Source organism: Vanessa cardui, chromosome 15 (genome assembly GCF_905220365.1).
Source record: "Vanessa cardui chromosome 15, ilVanCard2.1, whole genome shotgun sequence".
Lineage (NCBI taxonomy): Eukaryota > Metazoa > Arthropoda > Insecta > Lepidoptera > Nymphalidae > Vanessa > Vanessa cardui.
In genome coordinates this window covers 8,305,186-8,330,715 of record NC_061137.1, presented here as the reverse complement: position 1 = coordinate 8,330,715, position 25,530 = coordinate 8,305,186, and the positions used below count along the sequence as shown (strand labels likewise).

Sequence of the window (25,530 nt, the reverse complement as noted above, 5' to 3'; positions counted from 1 at the left end):
TTTCGATGAAATTAGAAACATGCAGGTTTTCTCACGATGTTTTCCTTCACCACCGAGCACGAGATGAATTATAAACACAATTAAGCACTGTGTAAGCAATTTAGTGGTGCTTGCCTGGCTTTGAACCCGCAATCATCGGTTAAGATGCACGCGTTCTAACCACTGGGCCATCTAAGCTCAAAATATTTTGTATTGCTTAAAATTATGAATTTATGGTTTGTAATGGTGTGCAAATTATTAATAATAAAAATAACACAACAATTAAATAAAATATACTTGATCTCTTGTACTCGTATATCCATGTTTAGATTCAATTGATAATATGACAAAGAACAAAACGATGTATTCTTTTATATTTTAATGTGAATTAAAATCTTGATATAAATAACATAAAGGGTTCTTAAACAGAACTCACTCTTTAGTTAAAATGTTATCGTATTTAATGATGATATGGTTATCCACTTTAGAAGTTGACTTCTGAAGCTTCAAAGGGAATATCAAACAATATTTCTCTTAGTTTTCATTTAAGCAGAGTTTAGTAAAGCCGTGAATATATCTTGAATTTTATTACTTTATAAAACTAAATAGCCCACATTAAAATGTAAAAAACATAATATGTATAATATCGAAAAGGGCTTAAGTGTTAAATTTTAGTTGTAAAATATATTGCCTTAGATTCTTCTTTCCCTTAATATTCTAAGGGTTCAAACTGCATGGGTCAAAGTCTAATTATTAATGGCTCGGTCGTGCGACATACATTTCTTTAATTACGTGACACTGGTACATTAAACGAATTTATTTTTCTAATTTCGACTACGTTATCCCTCGATCGATCAACCTCCAGGCGTAATTACGTCAAAATTTCTTTGTAATTACATTACATGCCTTTTACGTACTTAAATGTTAACAAAATTTTCTTACTCTCTCCATCTTTTTTGTATTCCTAGTCATTTGCAATTTTAACTTTATGAAGAAAAAAATATAATTTGAAAGTTTGAAACACTGAAAGAGAGATTCTCAGTCAATGGTCTCTTACTCTGTTTTAAACAGAAATAACTTTGAGAACCTCACAGTTACCTAAAGCGTTCATGAACCTCTGTTTCACATAATCTATAAATAAAATCATGCATGCATGTATATATTGATAGAAATGTCTATATTAATTACTATATCTGTGATGCCTATTTGGATAATTTAATATTTTTTAACCAACACATCATGCGTCCAAAGGTACTTAATACTTTTTGTAAATTTTAAGGCGCAAGCTGCTTCATATCTGTGTCGGGTATTTACTTCTTTCTAATATATCCTTAAATTGATTTATAATTAGTATCGATAACAATATAAAATAGATAACATAATACCAGTTTGGGTGACAGAACAAATAATTATTTTCCCTAGTAATTGTAACAGTGAATATGGTATCTTAGTTGAATAGTTTTTCTGAAAGTGATCTGGATACGTAACAAAACCTACCTTTTCTTTCCCTCGAGATAAATGGAATCTATCTATTCGATTTACATAAAGGACGAGATGAGTTCAGTCAGGTTTGTATTTGCCTTGACAAGTGGCGTATAAGGTCACGTTGTGTTGGAATTCAATTTCTGGCAAAGGTTAATATTTTTTTAAGGATTCCATTGCAAATAGGCTAACCAACAGCGTTTGTTGACCCCCGTCTATGTCAATGGCAATATAAATTAAATTTCGTGTTCTAGAAATGACCGAAAAAATATATTATTGGATAAAACTACGCAACGAACGACGTAAAGAAAGGGTATCCTACGTCGATTCCTTATAAGCCCTATCCTTAACACAGTGTGAAACGATTGAAGAATTGAATTTTTTTTACTTTTTATAGTAGCCAGTATTTTTTTTTAGTCGTGCTGGCCTAGTGGTTACAAATGAATCTCAATCTGCCCCTTGTCCACCAACCTGCTTGGAGCAGCTTCTTTTCAAAAAGGAGAAGAGGGCTTGGCAAAGCAGTGGACGATTACCTACTTATTACTTTTTTAAGTAATCTCATAATGCTTTCTTTCGAAAATCCTCACATCCACACAATATTAAAAACCTCATATTTAATTGGTAGAAAAATGATTAAGGGTAACGTACTTTATTAACTACACTTTATCGTCAGTACGACAACATAATACCGTATACAGCCGTTAACATTCTGATGTGCAAAAACAGTAGACCGCCACCTCTTCCTTTCGCTAATTAGTTTTGCCTTCCTCTCTTTATAATGTTTCAAACGAATTCTCACAAATAACATTTTTCGATTTCATTCAAGTATTTATGTGTCCTCCGATAGACAATAAAGTGTTTATAAATCAAGTTAATGTTGAACGCAAGCGAATTTGTTTACACAGGCCGCCCTAAATCTTCATAACAACACAATCAAGAGAATCGGACCAACTTTGCTGAAGTAATTCAACGCGAAGATGACATGCAGAAAGTTACTTGTTGTTAACTGTTAATTTACTTTGACTATTCAGTATATTATACGTTTCAGTAATGTTGAAATTATTTTATCAACAGCTGCTACATTATTACTGCTATATCAGTTGTATATTTTTTTAACCTCAATAATAGTTAAGGAAAATATTATTTTTTTATGTAGGTTGAACATGTAAACAATGAATACTTTAAGCTGAATCATTCAGTTTATTTGATTCACGAAAAAATACAGTAAAATATATTTTTACGATGTCGTTTGGAAATATAATTTAAAGCGAAGAGATGTCGAGAACGTTTCATTTGTCAAGGACGAGGACATCCGAGACACGAACTAAGTGCTAAGCGCTTTTAGTTCTGCTACCAAACTGAATTTTATCAAAATATTCAACTGTCCGCTCAAACAAAATACAAACTCTGCCAAGTTACAAATTGGTTCAATTAAACAGCGATGACGAGCCGAAATGCTCATTACTAAAACAAAGCATTTCAATATACAATGACAATTAATTTAAAAGCTAAGTTTTTGCCCATAAATTTATTTTGCAAATCTAGTAAATTTAATTTCAATTTTCACCATAAATATCTATTTAAATGGGTCAGTAATTTAATTTGGTCTGTCGAAAATGATTTAGGGCAGTTTAAAACTTAACTGTACCGTAAGATCATCGGGTCTCGCTATCGAAACGATTAGGTACTTATCGGTGGCGGATTTCAATTCGATTATTAATATTATTTCAACTGAATCACGTTTTGGCTCAGCGTAATAATAATAATAGTACTCACATATTCGTCAAAGAATAATGTCCCATTGTATTTATTTATTAATTCAAAAATGTTAATTGTACCTTTAATTATAGGATATTGACTTTTACAGGTTATATCAAGTTTTTTCCAAGTTACGATAAAAATGAAATAAATTTAAATTAATAAGATAAAATAATATTTATAATAAATATTTTATCATCCAATAAAAAATCATTATTATTATAGTAATAATATTCATCGTAAAATATATTTATTCGATGGTGAATGATATTTTAATCTTTAATTTTCATCGACAACTATTTAGGTTCATGCTAGTATGTATAATATAAAGTTATTAATTTACAATATTTTATCACGTTGTGTAATAAAGTTATCGATTAAGTCGCTTCCGCTCTATAATGAGATAAACCATAGTCTTCCGGTACATAACTTTAGAAGAAACTTAAGTAATGATAATAAATGCGAAGAAAAGAAAAAAACAAGTAAAAAGATTCTCATTTCCCAATTTTAGAACAAAATTTAAGAATCTGGTATATTCTGGTGGTATTTCCTGTTAGTACGTAAGAAGAGAAACTATTAAACTAAACATACAATCGGTAATACATTTTTTATATGTTGAAATCATTCAATTTAAATTCAGATTTTAGTTAGACGATAATGTTTTGTTGTTCTAAGGCGACCTTTTCAATGGTGAGTGTTACGTATGTACGCTTTGTTTTAATAGATTTTATCAAGCGGACAGTTATTGATATATTGGTGAAACCTGAGGCGAATTCAAACTCATAAATCACTGCAACGTTGTTTAGTATCTTAGTCATATAACAAATACTTGGCTTTGATATATAATAAAAATATAACAATATATATGTGCTTAATTTGTGTTTATAATTCGCTCAGCTGTGAAGGAAAACATGTAGGTTACATGTGACTAATTTCCATGAAATTCTGCCACATTTACTACTAATCTTCTACTCGGCCTTAGCCCAGCAGTGGGAAATTTACAAGCTGTTAATGTACTGTTCTGTACTGTACAGAATCGAACAATTTACATGTACATATATTCATGGCTATTCATAAAACTAGTACTAATATATGTCAATGACGTTAATTGAAACCTTTAGCGGAGGTTTTGAAAAGTTAACTTGAATATTAACTAAATTCTCGTACATTCGCTTTGAAATGAAGTTAGTTGAATAAGTTGAACAATGTAGTTTGATTAGGCTGTAAGTTTATCGCTGCACATGAATAGTTGGAGGTGCCCAAAGTTATTGCTACTAATATAAAGTAACACCTTGCTAGAATACGGAGCTTTGACGAAGAAGTAAACTTGTATTGGCGCTTACAATGTAGTACATTTTTATTATTGAAATATTTTATATAGGTAATTAACTTTATTGAATTTATTAAACATAATAAGAGAAGTTATATGACCTATATAACATAGTCCTTCAAAATGGTGACCATAAACTTCTCTACAGAATAATTGTAGGCTATCTTCGGATAGCTTCGGTCTTAGCAAGGCCGAATAATTTTTATTTATTTGTTAATATTTGTCACCAACGACTTTGCTCGCGTTTTAAGAGCTGGTCGTCAAGTATTAGACGATTTGATTATAGATCAGCCTATTTCCATCCCTGGAGTTTTTGCTTGCTCGTAACTTAAACTCATGAAATATGTTTGAGCGCTTACACTTTATAAATACAACAGACATACATACATATAGTTGCTTTGCAATTATAACATAAGCATACATGACGCAATTAAACAAAAACAATAATGTGGATGTGTGTGTTGTTTTTAATTAGTCATGTCAGTCACATTCGCCTATACCAATTTTATAATATATAGCTATAGGAAGGATACAATTGTTACACAGTTAATACGTCACCAACCACATGATCTAAAATATGTCCCTTGTTTCAATAAAATTATACCTACTTAGTTTTTAAGCCGGAACATACGAATCTGAGTAGGTACCACACACGCATCAGATATTCAATCGCCAAACAACAGTACTTAGTATTGTTGTGTGCCGGATTGCAGAGTGAGTGAGCCAATTTACGGGCACAAGAGACATAGCATCTTAGTTCCCAAGGTTAGTGGCCATTAGCCATGTAAGGAATGCTTAATATTTCTTACAGTGCCATTGCCTATGGCCGGTGGTGACCACTTATATTCTATTCTACGGCGTAAAAAAATATATTTTTAAAATAAGAACATTACTAGGTAGTCACAGTATTGCATTATATTCTAAAAAATGCATAATTTTTTTTTATTTATATTTCCTTTGTCTGCAAAGAGATCAATAACATTGAACAATATCAAATTCTATTGTGAATTCAAATCCTCTATAAGTGACTCTGGACTTTGTATGCGGGTTTGGTAATTAAACCTCGCTCTAATTGACTTGCTCGATCAATACAAGTACGTAATCTATATTTCATGAAGATGTTTCACTGCCATTAGCACATGCCGCCTATTTCGAAATAGATCATTATCTGAACAGCTGATACAAGACAAATTATCATTCTCGTAAAGTTTAAATGAATAGTCCTTAATGATTTATCATAAGGTTGTGTTTTGAATGAAATAATTCATAAATTTTAAAAAATTAAATTGCGAAGCGTTCTTACCAAAAAGTTTTCATGACTTTTTCATAAGTTTGTTTAAAAACTACTTCTAATAGAGAGATCGCCGTTGAATAACTTATGTTTTTAGAATGTGTAAGAATTCACTGACCTACATTCAAAGGTGACAGATTTAGATATCCCTCCGTTCTGCTATTTTCATTTAAATATTTATATGTCATTCCATATACAAACATACATATATAGAATGGAACACTTAATTTGTTCGATAAAAATAAATAAACTATTTGTTATTCATAAAATACTAAGTGACAACTTTTTATCGAAAATTTAACACGAAAAGTCATCAATGAAACAAAAAAAATGTCAAGTCTTATTCTTTAAATTATTATGCATTACATTATATTTTTCCTTTACATTTGAATAACGAAATTGGTTATTGTTTCTATTAATTTTTTTTATACTAAACTGTTAACGATATTGTATTCGATTAATCTGAATATAAAGAGAAGTCAATTAAAATGATTAATGCTTAACATAATTTAACCAATGTTAATAAAACGACGGGTAAAACTTAAACGAGGTAAGCAACATTTTAAACTGTTGTTTTAAAAATATTTCTATATTGGCCCCGTCGTATATGCATGCCAATTAACTACTCGGATTTTATCACGACTTGTTTCTGCTCCCGGAAAATATTAAATGCAATTAGTATAGTCGATTGCTCTACGCTCTCTTGATACGAGTGTACGACTAAATATTGCATGTAAAATGGCTATATTTTTTCACAATGTTTATTTATGTTGTGATCTTTCTCTTTAAAAACTTTTATTTAACATATGTTAGTGTGTGGGTAAATCACGCATATTTTACTGATACCAGTTTGTATTAACTTTTTATTTGTAAAAGGAACGAAGATGATACCTAGTGTTAGAAGTTATGCAACTCTGTCCGAGTAGATACCATCCACTCATAAATTCTACCGCCATGCTACAATACTTTGCATTGTACTGTTTCGGTTTAAATGGTGATTGAGCCAGTGTAACTACAGGCACAAGGAACGTAATATTTAACCTGCACCGTTGCTGGCGCATTGGTTAAGTAATAAATAATTAAATTTTGATACGGCGCTAAGGTCTATGGGCCGGGGTGATCCCCAAATGGCCCATTCGCCTGCCTTTCCTAACGAATCCATATTAAATAAATGACTAAATGGCCCTTATCACGTAAAGATGGACTCTACAATAATGACTAGATATGTTGATACCTTAATTAAGGTACACACTCACACACAAAGTTAGTTACAATAATTCGTTATACAACACACATCGTTATATTACAAAATCAATAAGCAACACAATACGTATCCAATTCAAAAGTCACTTGTTTTTTTTATTAAGTAATTGATTACAATGGCTGAATAACTTTTTAATCTGTATTTTTACAGTGGTTAATATAAAATGTATTTTTTTGTAAATGAAGATAAATACTAACGGCCAATGAACGATGGTTTCTTCGAAAGAGTTTGAATAATTTAAAAGCAAAAGGTAGCAAGTTGTCCGAATTATTTCGTTTTATATTTCCTTATATAAATGTCGTTAAGATTTGTTTGGTCTAAGTCTTTTAGGAGTGTTCCTTTCTTTCTCTGCCCTACCTTTTGGTAATATTAAACGCGCCGCTTACGTAAACAGTCTGAGTTTACATTCATAACGTATACTGAAGGATACGTAGCTTAGATTAAATTTTGTGTCATTTCGTCGTTCTTTCTCTTACTTCTAGTATGAAATGCGTTATGCGCACTGATTTATTTTTACGAATAAAAACAATTTCTCGTTTCATACACATACATTTAGAATCAATAAATTAATCCAAAATTATATAAAGAAAAAGGAAACGCGAGAGAGTTAACGAAGATCGCTTTAATGGGGATATAATTTTCCTTATACATGATTTAATGAGCCATTATTGGGGTAACGTGTACTTATGCCTAATTAAACCTTAAAAAGATTGTGCCTTGCACATACATTATAGCTGAATTTATATAATTTTCTAATTGCAATCGGTTCGGGCGACCTATAAAGACCAACGAGGTTCTTTAATTATCGTGATGTAATGGGAAATGAAATACTATATTGTTAGTGCCAGTGTTATGATGTTACCATCATTCAATAATTTCCTAGAAAAGATCCCGCGGCTAATGTTCACTAGGCGACTTAACTGAAAACACGCCGACCACTCACCACCTTGACTCAGCTCAGCATCCCTTGGTGGCACTTGTATTTTGCCTCAAATACATTGTGTATGTCGCGTGATATCGTTATCAATGACAGGTTAAATTGATCAAACCGCTTTTATTGGTTATTTTCAAACCTGATCTAAGTCCTCATTTAAAACATATGTATGACATTTGTTTGTTCTGAAAAACGATAATAATTATAATTCCATGAAAAGTTTTTATCTCAATTATTCTGGTAATGGTTATCGAGATTTCTATAGTATTTCCAGACTATTGTCTGAAAGAATCTTAATTATCCGCTGTTTTATAGCTCTATACAATAGCAATTTTAATGGGCTTTTTAGGTTATCATAAGTACTGATAATGAATTGTGGCGTCAGGACTGTCCTTTCAATTTCTAAAAGTTCTATTGTTAATAGGGCAGAGAACTTCTCAATTGAACAACCAGTAAGAACCTGCTGCCTGTAAAGTTTATACAATTTCCGGGAACGTTATTTACTAAAAAAGTTGTAATATTATTTTTTCGGAGATGATGTGTATAAAGGAGGATGTCAAATGACTTTATCACCGAGATTTATTTCATTAGTTCGGTAAATTAAATCGCTTTTGATGCAGAGCTAGTAACAATCGGTCACAGTTTTTTTCTTTTTGATAATTAATAAGTTTTTTACATAGAACAAGGGTTTTATTGCAAATTTTTTTGCAAATTTTAGTATTGATTTACATGTACAGATTGTAAATTATAAACAATGAAATAAATATACTACGAATTCAATAACGAAATTTTTCCTCACTGTTTGATATACCTACCTAACACTTTATATTATATAATATCGCAAAATTCAAAATTTAAAAAAGGTATGCTTGAAATTCTGAATATAGTGGCTGGTTTAGATCTGTAGAATAGAAATTTAATTTTTTGCATTTCTTCTGGAAGCTGTATTCGTTAGATACAAAAGTAGTTTTTGCGAATATCATCTTTATATAAAGCGCGGGCTTTATATTTTTATGAAGGTTATGAATGAATGACAATGACAATGAAATCCGAAGACTTAACTTGGCTGAAGATTATTATTTAACAGTGCGAGTTCTTTCGCCTTTTATCTGTTTATAATGAATATTCTAATAACATTATTATACCTCGGTTTCCTTTATTACACATAAAATATATTATGGATATATTTGAATTCACAACCTAATATAAAATAAGATCAACGAAAGCGTGTCTGTCAGTTCGAACGCAATAACTGAAAAACTACCGAACTGATTATCTTGCGGTTTTTTGCCAATGGTTGGAATCATTCGTGAGGAAGGTTAGGTTAGAAATTATTTTTAAAAGATTTTACTTTGCGTCGCGTATATCAATACATTTACAGATATTGTATTATATGAAAAACAATAACAGTTTAACGTAGACACCAGACATGTGACCCCAGGAAGGATACTTTTAGATATTAATAAAGCAAAGAGTTTTTATATGTGGAATGTAAGTTAATAACTTGATAGTTTGAATAAACTCAATGTACGAATAGCAATATCTTATATCTTAATTATGTACTGTTCAATTTCATAATGTATGCTAAAACTATCTTCAAATCTTGGTCTGCGGTATTTCGAACAATGAATGCGTCTATTTCATGAAGTTGTTTCATTCAAACTTGGAGCACAATATTATATTACACTACGAACGGAAGTGTCTATAACATATTATAGGAGCTATTGCTAATTTATTACGATACAAGATAAATTTTATAGCAACTTCCAGTAAAGATATAATCTATTTTAATAATTTTACTTATTTTATTGAGCCGAGATGGCCCAGTGGTTAGAACACGTGCATCTTAACCAATGATTGCGGGATCAAACCCAGGCAAGCACCACTATATGTGCTTAATTTGTGTTTATAATTCATCTCGTCCTAGACTGTACATTACACCAAACCTGCATGTGTCTAATTTCAATGAAATTCTGCCATATGTGAATCCACCAATCCATATTGGAGCAGCGTCGTGGAATGTATTCCAAACCTAATCTTCAAAGTGAGAGGACTTCCCAGCAGTGGGAAATTTACAGGCTGTTACTTTACTTATTTTATCTAATTGATTACTCTTCATAAGTACTAATTCCCTTTGTTTAGTCACTTCGCTGATACCGCTGCTTCGAGTGATAAAATTTTCAAGATTCACCTTGTACTCAGTAATTACGAAATTTATATTCTATCACTTCGCAGTAAATTACTTACCGAATACTAATTTCATTATTGTTAAGAACATATTTTTAGTACCTTATTCATTAACGATGTTAAGTATTTCGTAATGTAAAAATTCGAAGATAATGCACCATCTTCTTAGCAAGAGATTTTTACACGTACGTTACACGAGTTTCTCTTTAGAGTATCGGGAAATACCCTCGGGGCAAACTAACGCGAAGTGCCGTTCAGGTCCGATGACCGTTTTATACACTTAAACACTAGACGCCCTAATGGAGCTCCTAAATGGAAAATTTAAGATTAAATGACTTTCGTGACACTGCTTTACTGCAAAGGACTTTATTTTTAGGTCATTTTATACGAACCAACTTTTAATTATATTTTAAAATTATTTTTCTTCGTAAATAAATTTATTTTTAATTAAAATATAAACGCTTTTTAAAATATACAAAAATGCAACACGAATAAAGAAACTTATGGCACTTCACTGAGAATATTAGTGATTTATATTAAATCAACTTTAATGTAGTTTATAAATGAGTGTGGGTAAATACAATATTATTATAATCAGTTTATACATAAAATATTTATTCATACATAATCGTGGACTTATTAAGTGGTTACTATTAGAAAAGCTTTCTGTTTATTTATGACGAAGCGAGCGTGGAATTCTGACTTGTAATCCTAATTCAAGAAATTCCATCTACATTTTTCCCTTTGTGGTACGATTTGAGGCTCCATTCAATCCACTCTCTTCGGTGTCAAGTAGCCTTTATTACACGTCAAGTGGATGTATGTTTAAGTATTATTATAAACTCCTGACCTGTATTTTATTTTTACAGCGTCGAGTTTTTAACATCTTCGCTTTTTATTATAGTATGTTTATAAATAGCCTATTGCCGTTAACGTTAGCTCGTGATAATGGCAAAGGCAACTGTCAAAACGTTTAAATTAAAACGCGAAAGAAACACATAATTTTCTTACCATTTTGAGTCATCAATTACAAAAAATAATCTTGATTTATTGTGCAATAATTGTTACCTTTCATTCCATACCAAACAACTATCTTTTAATAGATATTTCCAAGCGTTTTGCGGCCCCGTAATAAAAGCCTAAAATGTCATAAGGCCAACGATTGTAACGTCGTATGATATTGTGTTTCTTGTTGTAAAATTTCTCAGCCTCCAGCGTTAGGAGAAATTTATGTGATCTTGTTATACGAGTGATCTCTTATTAAATCATGATGCGATATACTTTTATTTATATAGGTACCATTTATAAATAGCATGATATTTATTTTCGTACATTAATAATAAGCTTTATTGTTTATCATGATAATTTTTAATAAAATTAATACAATAATACTATTTTAATATTTAAAATAAAAATAAAATGTTCGTGCTGTCCTTGTCCTTTTTGCGGTAAATAAAGAGAGAAAACAAGAGCGAGTTACCGCACTTTGCACTACGCTTTTAGTATAAGTGTAAAGTTCACATTGGTGTACCAAGATTTATTCACACCGAGTCCTTAAAACACGTAGCCGAACTTTTACAAAGATCATACTTCTAATTACCAGAATATACTCAAATTTTAAATGAAAAAAATATTTAATTTTAGTTATTGGTATACAAAAATGATGCACATATTTAACGGCTTTTGTTGTATCAAATTTCACGAAATATAAACGTTGATATTAAAGATATTAAGGAGATGCCTACAATCGTTCATCTAGAAACAATGCGCCATAAGTCCTTGTAACAGAACGGAACTTTAATATCAGTGTAAGAACGTCGGGAAGCTATGTAGCGACATGGTACCGCTAAGTACGTACTTATCTCGTAAATAAAGCCTCTTATAAAAAAGGATATCACATAGCTAAGAGATTAAAGTATCTCATTCAATCTATTGAGGGTTTCCAGACACTTTGCGGTTTTTCTTGCAGAATTTGTAAAACGCTTTACGAAACAAGTAACACCAAACAATGTAAGTGATAATAGTGATAATTAATTTATGACTAAGTGAAAATGCTAGCTTGTGTGTGTCAACCAACAGAGACAGCATTATTATTTAAAGGAGGACCACCGGTTACAATGGGGCCACTTGGATCTAGTAGTAAAGTACGTCAAAACGCAGCTGACGTTATGAAAATAAGCATCTTTCATAATCCCGAACATCAAATTAGTGAAGATACGAAAGAGAGTACATCATCTTTGACATCAATACCGTCGTATGTTGATTCATCTGGTAACCTTTTAAATTTAAGAAAAATAGAACGCAAAGCAAAATCTACTAAGATTCTAGTCAATCCTGTATGTTCTGATAGCATTAGCGACGATAGTACTACATCAAAATCAGTCAATACAAAATGGAACGGTAAAAAGAAACGTCTCAAAATCGGATTGGTCAAAAATGAAAACAAAGACGGTTTCAGTGTAGAGCATAAAGCAATTAGTCGTGACGAAGCCAAGGAAGATAAAAAACCAATATCGTGTTTTAAAATCAAAAGCTGGGAAGATAAATCACGTACTAATGAAGATAGAAACTCAGGCCGAGAGAACTGTACGAATGAAAATGCAAGTAACTCAATGAGCACAGAAAAACCTGATCTCATTAGACATTCAAGAAAAAATAGCAAAGAAACTTTAATAGACGAAGCAACTATGACCGATGCATCCTTAGAAGTTGATTATACAAGAAAGATTGACATTGTTAATACATCTTTAAAGGACTGTCAGGTGAGTTTATTATAAGTTTTATTGTGCAATATAATTTAAAAAATTTAAAAAAGAAAATAAGATTGGTTAGATATCGAAGATAAATTTGGAGATGAAACAGTGATTAGATGTTTAATTTTAAATAGAATTGAGTTCATTGTAGTATTTCTGTCGCCTTCGTTCTGCGGGTCAATCTGTATGCTAATGAACCTCTGAAACATCCTGGGATTCCATTCGCCTTTCTCTTCTTATCCGACTTATTACTTTTTGTCTGGACAAATACCTATTTTATATTCAGTTAAGGATAAACGATTCTTTAATCCTTAGTTATAATGTTAATCTGTAATTTTTAATGTGTCTTATCCTATCATTTACGATTCATTTCATATTTAGATATGTCAATTAGAAAATGTTATTATATTTTAGTTACTCAAGAGTTTTATCCAATCGTTTAAAAAAGACAAATCTCTGGTCCTTTATTCAAATCTATATTTTATATTGAAAATAAAATACCACAAAAATCGACTACTTATAAATTATAAGTTTAATTTTTGCGATAATATATGCGTGTGAAGACGTATCTGGGGGCACGGCAGTGCCCCCACCAAGTCGAGCAAAAAAGCAGCACGGCCGTACCATCCTTTTCTCGAAGCAATTCAGGCCATTTTCGACCCCCTGTAACTTCGTCGTGGATAAAACTAGAAGACTGAATTTTCAGTAACCATGCAAGCATTGTAAAGACACGGTATATTTCAAATTTCATTCAATTTGAACTAGTAGTTTAAGAATTATATCGGGTCAAAGTTTCTTAATTTTGTCACTCACTCACTGACTCACCGATCATCAAAATTCTAAGGCACTTCTAGCAGACCTAGAAGCTTCAAATTTGGAATATAAGTAGTGTTTAGTGTATGAACCAAGGAAAAACTAAAATAATTAACAAAATGATAAAATTAAAAAAAAAAAAAATTACAAATTCAAAGGAAGATTATTTATTATATTATTATAATAACAATATAATAAATTTATTATATTAATAAGCTTTCGAAAATGTTTGTTAATTGTGTAATTACGTTCTCAACTAGTGCACACTTATAACTACAAGACCAGACTAAACTATGACCATGTTTCTTTACATTTCCAAAGACCGCTTTTCCTGTATTTATTTATTATTTTTTAATTTATTTTATAATATTATTAAATATTTGGATATTATGTATTATTATTTTTAATAATAAAATTAATATTATTAATAATAGTATATATTATTAATAATAATATACATATAAATATTTTAGTGTATTAATTACATAAAATATGGATATCGGTTCTGCAGTATTCACATCCGGTCAAGCTTACGTGGCACTTTCGAGAGTTACAAGTCTGGACGGTTTACATCTAATTAACATCGACTTTGGAAGTGTTAAAGCGCAGGAATCCTCAATTTGTGAATACAACAGACTAAGAATCATTTACCGTCCAGATTTGTCAAAAATTTTAACATCAAGGCCTCCCAGAAAAACACATAGAGATAGGGAGTGGGCTCTTAGAAAAACTGTAGCTGAAGCTCAAGAAGTAGTACCGGAAAAGAGAAAACGGAAGGCTACCTACAAAAATAAGAAAAGTTAATAATTCAGAGAGAGGGCTTTAAGAAAATTCGTTGCTGGTAGATATAAGTAGAAGGTACCGAAAAGAAAAAAAGTAGAACTGTCTACAAAATACAAAAAGAAATGAGATTCCATCAAAAACAATACTTGTCAAAAAAACCAAGTCTCGCAACTCAGTTGTTCTGCGGTAAAAAGTTGTGAGATCCATGTAATACCAAGTCTTATCCATGTAATACTTAAGCGACTTCCTGCCTTAATACGTCCACTCCCTAAGACCACGATCGTGGTCCATATATTGACTTGGTCATCGCACTAAATAATTTAATTAACATGTGTTTTTATGCGATGGCCGAGTCAATATATGGACCACGATCGTGGTCTTAGGGAGTGGACGTATTAAGGCAGGAAGTCGCTTAAGTATTACATGGATAAGACTTGGTATTACATGGATCTCACAACTTTTTACCGCAGAACAACTGAGTTGCGAGACTTGGTTTTTTTGACAAGTATTGTTTTTGATGGAATTCTAATTGTTACGTAATAAAGAATATGTTATTGAAAGAAAAACCTTTTTTTAATCACGCAGATTCAGGACGAGTTGACAGCTCTTGCAATTAATATCCCATAAATAATTATTTAAAAGGATGTTATTTATTCAATGTTAGTAGTACTGAATGAAAGCATGATCAATAAGCGTTTTTCTTAGAAATCTCAGATTGTTTTTTCCTGGAAACCGTTTCATAATATACTTTTATATTTCTAAATACGCGCCAAGATTTTTAAAGATAAATGGTTCTTGCGTTTTTTATGACTTACTTGAATATATTTTCTAAAATAACAAACTTGGTTACCAATATCAATTAATTATACTTAAGTATTAAGTTGTCTTTTGAAAGATAATTTCTCCAAAATATGAAATCAGCATAAAAACTAGTAATGTCAATAGAAGATTTGAAGGCACACAAACAGCAAAGATATCGACGAAATAAAAATATGAATAAAGTTCAGTAAACTATTCGAATATAAATTTAAGAAGCTTGTTATTCTATAACGTTATAAATTTTAAAAAACATTCGACACCACGTTGGTGCTTCTATTTAAATTACGTTCAATTAGTTATTATACAAGTTACTCACGCCGATAAAAAAATAAAATAATAGTCATTTATAGAACTAGACGTATATACCTTCATACCAACTTTTGGCGACTTATTTTAAGCAATAGTCGTCTAAGCTAGACATAATTATTATATTATATAGTAAATTATAGTAGTCGAACAGTCGTCATTATACAAGTAAAACATATTACATCACAGATGAAATCTCTGTGTACTCTCAGAGACCGTTGATACGACAATCCGATAATCGATAAGATATCAGGCGCGGATATACCTTGAAGTGCTATCCGAAGCAATAAAACTTGTTTATTTGATTTAGTTTTAACTTTTTTCTAAATCCGAGCTATCCATTAGAATTTGTAGACAGAAAAACTCTTTTAATTCTGTTAACGACTCGAGATTCGAACCGGGTACCTCGAGATTTGCAACCCAACAATCTCCTCACTAGACCAATGAGTCAGACCTACGAAAAAAATATTAAAAGTTTCATAAAGAAATTGCAAGTAAGAAATATATTTCAGTCCTGTTAAGGATAAAACTATTATATATTTTTGTAAACGTCCCGAGCCATTTAGGAAAAAAGCGATGTTTCAAAGGAAATGCAAAGTCACCCTCTTAAAAATTGTCGTGAAAGAACCGACTGGGACTTGGTAGTATCGACCCCAGCTTTCATGAACTAATGGTTCTCAGGAATGAAGAGGCGTAGGGACGTACAAAAGTCGAATAGACGAAAAAGTACTTTGTTGTTTGTAATTGTTGTTATTTTATTTTTAATACTGGCTTATATGCCCAGCTATTCTTACTGAACTTGATTTTTAATCTCTTAATAATTTAATACATAATTAAAGTACGTATATAAATCTAATCAAATGGTTAGTAGACCGTTGCCGATGTAAGGAAGGGTTAATATTACTTACAGCGCCTATGGGTGGCGATAAAAACTTGCCATCATTGGTCCATATGCTCGTTCATCAAAATTTGCCATAATAAAAATCGATAAACTTTCTTATATATTATATGTAAGCACACTGCCTCCTTGATCTAGTTGAGATACATACATATATTACGAGGTGCCTGGGTATAAACAGGTCGGACTGATAAAAAGTTATAGATGTATCTCATCAGTAGCTCGGAATGTAGAAATGTATTATACATTTCCCTTGTTTCGGAAAGCACGTAATGTCGTTGGTAATGCCTGAACTGTTTCCGGTCGGAAAGATTTGCTGCCCCATCGAATTATGACAGGGGGGAATAGAGTGTCAGTCAGTGTCAGTCGTCAGTCAAAACGACATCATATACAGAAATAAATTATTCGCACATATATTTTTAAAGTAAAAAAAAGTAACAGCCTGTAAATTTCCCACAGCTGGGCTAATGGCTTCCTGTCACATTAAGGAGAGTGTTTGGAACATATTCCACCACGCTGTTCCAATGCGGGTTGGTGGAATGCACATGTGGCAGAATTTCAACGAAATTAGGCAGGTTTCCTCAGGATGTTTTTCTTCACCGCCGTGCACGAGATGAATTATAAACACAAATTAAGCACATATATGTAGTGGTGCTTGCCTGGGTTTGAATCCGAAATCATCGGTTAAGATGCACGTGTTCTAATCACTGGGACATCTCGGCACACATATATGTATTTTTAAATCAAATAGAAATATAGTAGCTCGTACCTGCTTTCGCTCCGTTGACTAATCATCTTGCTACTTTTAATATTTGTATATAACTATTATCGTATGTAAAATAATTACGTTATCAATATTATAATTATCACAAAATTGACTAATTTAACAGTCTTCAGTCATAATTAATATAATATTTAATCATACATTAATTATATGACTTTCCAATTAGTTGTAATAACATTTAATTAAAATTTCATAATCAATCTAATGATATTACAATGAAATTTAGGAATATATTTTGTATGATTAAAGTATATTTTTGAAATAAATTGTTAGTTTAAATAAAGAAGGATGGAATAATTTACAATTTAAAATATAAATAACTTCTATCAGTGTTGGTTTTCTTTGTCCTATTTAGTGAATCACGTAAAAGCACCTTTTTTCAGCAAAGCTTTGTGATTACCCTCCGTTAAGACTTGTGTTGCGTAACAACAAGCTTTCATCACTCCCCTGTGATAATGGAAATATTAAACAAAGCCGCTGCTTTGTTTAATATTTCCAAATATGCAGTTGCACTCAATGCACTCAATGCAGTTTTTATGCAGTAATATCGTAATGAAATATTGGAAAAGATAGGCAACTTTGTTTATATGGCCGTTAGTGAAATGTTTTCCTTATATTTCAGAAGATGTAAATTGGTATATATTTGCATACTTAATTATTATACCTATATGTGTGCTTTATATTACGACATTACGAATTAAATTAATATCTGTGTTATATATTTTGCAGACAATACTGAAAAATTATATTAATGACTTCTCTATTATATTTAACCCGTCTAAAGCCGGTGAGGGTTGCTAGTATAGTAGGTATAGTACATATTTTTAAATCGCTTTCTTAGTGCCTTTTGTTTGATCTATTCATAATTTAATATTTCTATTAGAATTGGTAGCTTACACTATTTTAACATTTATTTTTATACAGGGCTTAATAATTAAGTTTATTAAATTTAACCACTTGTATTATATATCACGTTTAGTTTTTAAGATATAAAGCAATTTAAAATTTACTATATTTATATATTTATTTATATATTTTTCATATCTTATCTACTATTTAGTTTCAACTGAAATTTGTTTAACTTTATCTGTAGCAAACAAACCGTCATCCCCATTTTTACCCCTCGAGGTGTGAATTAAACTAAGTAGCCTATGTAATGAATTTCATCTAAATCGGTTCAGCGGCTTAAGCATGAATTCGTAACAGATCGAGTTACTATCTTATTCATAATATTAGTATATATGTAAGAAACGGGCTTCTAATAAAATATTTTTTATTTAAAGAAATAACATTCCCATAAAAATAATTAATCTTCAGTTCCCGAAGCCTTAAAGTTAAAAGTTGAATATAAATTGAAAATTTTTATTTCATAATTAAAACTTTTCGTTTGTTTTCCAAGACAGAAAATTCTGTTTATTTTCCAGTTTGACGCATTTGCATTTGTGAGGGATCTTTGACAATGAAACGAAAAATTTCTTAATATTATTTGTTAAAGTTGTATGAAGTCTATTTCTTAATATTACCTTTAAAATTTATGATATTTATTCGTAATATATTTATATTTTCATTCTAATTAAACGTTTACTATTTATACAGATATCTCTGACCTAATGTCGAGGTCGGCAGCCACATTCAAAGACTAGTTAATAATTCAAGATACATTTTAGCACACAGAAGGATCTACTGTCTATTCCTTTACACTTGAACCTATGGGACGACCATCTACCACCACCGGAAACATATCACTGTAAACCTGTTACATGTGGAGAGTCATGGGGGCCACCACCGCCAACATTCCGGAAATTAACCAATCTAGTATTTTGACGAGGCCGTTGATTAAATAATTCCGAAAAACTATAAATAAGACCTCTTTGATTTTTTCTTTATATTCATAGATAAAAAATGAATATTCAATGTTCTTTATAAATATAAAAAGTTATACTTAAAGCTGATTCGATAAATATTTTCTCAGTGCGTTTTTATTTATTTAAGAGCTTAGTTAATGCATCTAAGTGGTTAGGGCTCGGCTAACTTATTTGTGTTTTATTTTATTGTAAATTACATCAAATGAACGTTTATTGTCGAGTTTTAAACGGATATGCAACAGTGATATTTTATTTAAAAATTTATAAAATTTATTTCTCGGCACAGAGATTAAATTAGTCGAGCTTTAATCAGTTATGAAGTTTACTTGGAGTCGGGCGAGCTGTCGGCTTTGTTCATAACTTGCTAGATAGTAACCTTGTAACATAATATCATGAAATTTTACCATAATGAAGTAAGAAAATAACTATGTATGACATAACTTGTCTATAACTGTTTGAAATATATTAATAAGTGTTAAAGTTTTACTAGATTAACAGCATTTTCCGGATCGAAATATGCAATTTAAATTCCTAACCAGTGTGTTTATCTTTGAGAGATTAAGCTTTAAGATAATTGAACATCGCATGAATTAATAAATTAAAAAGATACACATATGTGTATTTAATCTCTTTACTCTATAATTCATTCAAACAGGTCGTTTTATAAATATAAATCACATCCACAGACCTACGCAAAATAAACATCATAGAGTGTGGATTTCGCGAAAGTTTCAAAACAAGAACACATTAACATTTGTAGCTATTTCAAGTGTCGCACATAAACCGTAATATCCTGTCCTGTCTGTTTAGTTATTCAAAACATTAAACCGATTTCAGACTGGGCATTAGAGTTACTAAATTGTTATAGCAATACCCCATCGAATGTTCCTTTCAGACCTAAACAAACTCACCTTGAATGCTGATGAGAAAAACAAAATCAACTGTATTCGTTTTTGAATATGTAATAGTGTAGTTCTATATATACAAGTGAATTATTGAACATTAAATCCTTAATACGAATGTAAATTAAAAATAGTTAGCCAGCCAGCAGCATTTCCCTGTTGACTGGGCAAAAAACCAACTAGCAATCCTGTCACAAATGGACGCAATAAGGCGAGGTGTTTTACTTTTAATGAAGTTTTTTGCACTACAACTCCAAGATCCAAGTTATTGAACAGTAAATGGGATAAAAAATAATTTGAAAAAAAATAAATAAATAGTCCGCCCTAATGGGGACATGAATCCTGGACCCTTGGATTGAAAGTCCAATGCTCAACGAGTATATATAAATATTGTGAATATATTCACATGTTAAATTATTATTGGTTGTTATACAAAGTTTTACTAAAAATAAAAATGGCACCTTCAGTATTTCTTTACTTTGGAACCGATTCACAACACCTGTTCTGTGGTAAAGGAAATCGGCGTGAGACAACCCACATGTGTTGGAAAGAATTCTAAGGCTTGTATTTATCCCCTTTGCAAGTGCCCGGTGGATTAAGAATGAATCTTCTTAGAAAGATAGTTTTAACTCCTGTTTATTTATAAGAGCGGTCTTGTCACATTTCTGCGAATATTGCACTGAAAGATAAATAATATTGCAAATTAGCAGCCTGTCTAACGAAAACACTCTTAAGGAATACTTTTGCTCTTGGGCTGATTGTTGTTAAACTTATAACACTGAATGTTGTTTTAAATTTTCGCGATTATTACACATTTAAATAAAACTAGTTATAACAGATTTTAATCGCGTATATTAAATATTTTGGACATCCCGACGTTTCGAGTACTTTACAGCGTTCGTGGTCACGGGTAGACTGTAGTCTACCCTTGACCACGAACGGGATGTCCAAAATAATTAATATACGCGATTAAAATCCGTTATAACTAGTTTTATTTAAATTATAACACTGAGTTTCGAACTTCTCAACGTCAATATCCCGAGCATTATATTCGTTTCTATAATAAAATTCCATGAATATTTTTACCTTAGCATATCATTAAATTAAAATATCATGTTCAATTTTTTGATTTTCACGTTTGAAAAAACTACGAACGCATTCGTAAAATAAAAAACATAAAAATTACTCTACTGACCTTCTTTCCGTCCTAACGTCCGAAATTTCATTATAAATGGTATTAGGCTTTAAATGAAATATGAAGGAGACCGTAGATAGTTTAAAATTCAGTTCCCATCGTAAAGGGCTCATTCCGAACTTACGCACCAATATAGGTTCCATTAAAATTTTAATTAATATTGAGGTACTTAATTTACCTTTACGGATTGTTTACTGAATATAAACGTGGGTATTGTGAAAAAAAATACCGCCTCTCTAAAAGCTGAGTGTATACAGCGGAAATATTGTTTGGCAACATATTATTTATTCATAGAAATATTTATTAAATTCAATCAATATACATGTATATTTTATGTTGGCACTTTTTCATATCGTCATTTTTTATATTGAATTGTAATACTGGCAACAATACGTTTGTTAAATCTATATGTTGTGTTATTTTTTTTAATTGTATTTAACAGATAATAAAATGCAAATATATTGTGAAGGGTTTTTGAAAAAAAACTCGTAAAAGATAATCGGATAAATTTCCGCGGAAGATAATTTCGGTCCCGAGCGTATACCGATTTACGCTGAATTTCAATATTCTGCCGAACCGACAACAATACTTAGCTTTAATTTTCCTAAACAACTCTCTTATCGCTAAACAATAAATCTAACGGCTTATCCTCCTTACTAATGTCTGCCTATGGATTTAATTTATTGTTTAAATTAACATTTACAGCCAAAACCTTTTAATAAAAATGTAAACGGAAGAAAATTTCCCACTCAAATTGTGTATATTCTTTATAATAAATATTATATATTCAGCTATCTCTGCGATAGAAGATCTTACTTACTTTTCCGTGGTAGCGTATTGAATATTTTAACATTATGTCATTTTATCGAAGTTTTCGAAAGATTATCCATAATTCCTAGGGTTGATCTCTTCAAAGCCTATTTAATTGGCTAAAACTATTCTAATGGTTTTTTATTACTATATAATACAATTTCATCTGCATCACACGTTTTTGCTCCACATCAAAACAGAAAATATTTTTTTAATTCGTAATGATAATACGATTTAAAAATATATTTTACAGACACATTGTATATAATTAGCTATAATTAGATAATAGGTGTCACGATGACTATAGTTGTTGTCTATAAATGTAGGTGCTTTAATATTTCGCAAATATACACTTGCCTGCTAATGAGAACCTTGCCTCTATTAGCTTTACGCACAGTAACAAGAATGGCTACCAACCCAATAAATTTAACGCATTGGCTTATATATCACCCCGAACTTATTAAGGCTTGGTGTTTAATAAGGCAGTGTTTCTATCAGACTCGGGATATTTATTTTGTTTCCAATATAAAAGTGATGTCGACATTCGATAAGTTTTCAGAATAAAATAATATTCATTCGTAATTAATGTGCCTACTATCCTAAAGGAAGCATAATGAGGTCGCGTTCTCCCAATTTTTTACGGTAAATCAAACCATTATGCGTCAAAAGTCTAAAGATATTTACCACAAAAAGCGGGTGCTCATAAATTGCTCCGTAGTCACCGTATTAAGGTTTCCGTCATTGCAAGCAACAATGGCCTTTATTTTGACTGCTACGTTCGCGGAGACATGAAGGGCGGCTTCGATGCTATTTATTTTCTGGACAAAATAAGCGGCCTCATTTCTCTAGTTACGAATTGCGCTCACATCGCCGCGAAGACATACGGCTGGGTCTAAGTGCAGAAAAGTGTTTGCTTCCAGACAAGGTCAATGAATAACCGCGTTGGTTTTAAGTTGCCACTTTTTATCGACTTCCATAAAGCCCTGACGTGACTTCAATTTTTAAATCTAGGCTGTAGTGTCTTTTATTCGAAATTCCCTCTGTGCGACACTTGACTTTTTCCCAAGCCGTCTAAGCCAGCTAAGACAAAAGGGGAAGTAATAATGTCAACCGAAAGAATAGGGGTAGAACAAAACAGGGTGAAGAGGTGAGCCAGGGTTAGACTATTGTTACCTCCGCGCCCTCAGCAGACACATACGGTCGTCATTTACAAAAATGGACTTTTTGACGTACATCAAGAAATTCTTAAACCTACTATAGCATATATGTATATGGGACAGAGTTCTTGAATAATAATATTTAAAAAAAGTATTACGAACTAAGAACGCTAATTTAAACCGCGGTGTATATTTTTTTATTACAATTCAATATTAACAAAACCATTTAGGTATGTCTAAGCATTGGACTAGTTAGATTATCTGCAAATGAGGTTACAGTAATTTATTAACTTGTAAATTGTTCAGAATGATATGATATATTTATCTAGGCTTTTTGATAGGTTTATTTTAAGAACAATGAAGTTAAATGTTTAAAACTCAATTTAATAAAGTACATGTTTCTTGTAACTCATTAATGTATAGACAAATGTTCATTTATAATTGATATGAATACAGATATTGATTAAAAAAATTCATTAATTTATAATGAAGTCGTAACAAACAGTTAAATAATAGTAGCATTTGAGTGACATAGAAAATGCTATAAAGAACATAAAACAGTATTTCGGTCAAGGCAAGTTGTATGGAGCGATTACATACAAGGCGAGGTTATAGCACGCGATAAAGACTTGTTATTTCTTCGTTTTATGTTTCAAATTACAAAAGAATGTTAGGATTTTTTGAAAGCTTTTGTAGGCTAGATTTTGGTACTGCATAGCCAGTCATTTAAAATATTCACTAGTCCCGTGGCTTACCCGATTTATAAATCATGTTACGGCAACCTGTACCTACCGGTATCATCTAATTTTGGAACGAGACACGAGTAAATTTATACTCTATAGCCTTTGATTTAAAGATTTATTTGTTGCTTTTCAATATTGAATTCTATTCACGTCAAAAATAAAGGCACTTGAAAAAAAAAACAGCAAAAAGGTTTATAATTTTTACGCGTTTATATTAATTCATTCATAAGTGTGTTTTCTATGTTTCATTATTTACGTTGCACTAGTTTTCATTTATTTGTTTATTAAATATTTATAATATAATGCGAATGAACATATTTTGGATTATAAAACTATTTTGAAATTGTATCTGATCCGTTTCTTTATTGTGAACAAATATCGTTATCAGTAGGTTACATGGAATCGATTTGGTCTCTAAAGGAAAAAGGAAGTGGGGTAGAGTGCCTGACTTCCTTTTGCCCTTAGAGACAATAATACCTATTTTCAACGCGACCTATTATTTATTACACAATTCTTAAATATGTAATGTTTATAAAATCAATATAATTATTATGAATTGACTAAACTTTCATTTTCAATACACATGATATAAAACGAGTAAATATCCCTTCCAAAACTTTCTAATAACAAATATTCAAACTGAAAATAGGAAATTATTTACATTTACATACTGAATACATTAAAAGTGAGTAATTTCCTATTTACACATATTAGATATACGTAAACATTTATTAACATAAGAATTAACAACATTAAATGCTTAAATATATATATATATATATATAAATATGAACTAAAACTAGTTACTGTATAAATCTTGACCGCGTGGAATGGTGGCAAGAATGCTAGCAGCATTTCCCCGTTGAATCGCAATTCCGATCCTCTGGGCAAAAAACGAACCAGCCCTCCTGTCACCAGTGGAGGCAATGAGGCGAGGTGTTATATTTTTGATGAAGCTTTTTGCACCACTACTCCAAGGGCCAAGCGTTTCGACAGCAAATGGAACAAAAAAGTAATTAGACATAATACACGAATATTTAGTTATTTTTTTGGCTTCAGCTTTTTCCGCAGCGGCACCGGCTCTTAACATTGTTTCTCGGATATGAGATGGGGCCAACGTGTCAACACATGTAGCGTCCCACACAAGGGCCCGACCTCGTTCCCAGGGAACCAATGTTAATCCATCAGGTCTCTTACCATCATCACGACTAATTCCACGAGGCTCAGTAAGAGCAGGAACGTCGATGGTGGCAAGAGCCCTTTTTATTATGTCATTAAGCCTGAACTCCTTGGGCAAGAGAGACCATGTAAACCGAAAGAGTCTACCTCCTTTCCACACGGGCATCTGTGTTCAGAACACAGAGGTGTTCCCAGTCGGAGACCAATCGATATGCGAAAACATTCATTATCTAAAAGTGTCCCAAGATTTTTAGAGGGTAATGAATTCAACCAGTGACTAGACTCTTTAGATGATAAC

General features: G+C 31.3%; 1 protein-coding gene across 7 annotated transcripts in view; it reads left to right on the top strand.

Moving 5' to 3' along the window:
* LOC124535560 (apoptosis-stimulating of p53 protein 1) overlaps positions 1–25,530 on the top strand; it is a 257,185-nt gene that overhangs the window by 172,180 nt on the left and 59,475 nt on the right. The window contains exon 1 of one of the 7 annotated variants that reach the window (XM_047111802.1): positions 12,216–12,987. The exons of 4 other annotated variants lie outside the window; for them this stretch is intronic. In XM_047111802.1, the coding sequence (XP_046967758.1) occupies positions 12,277–12,987 (711 nt within the window). In that variant the 5' untranslated portion in view covers positions 12,216–12,276. Of the gene's footprint in view, positions 1–12,215; positions 12,988–25,530 lie in introns of those variants that run through there. 2 more of the 7 variants (XM_047111805.1, XM_047111803.1) reach the window with 2 other exon arrangements.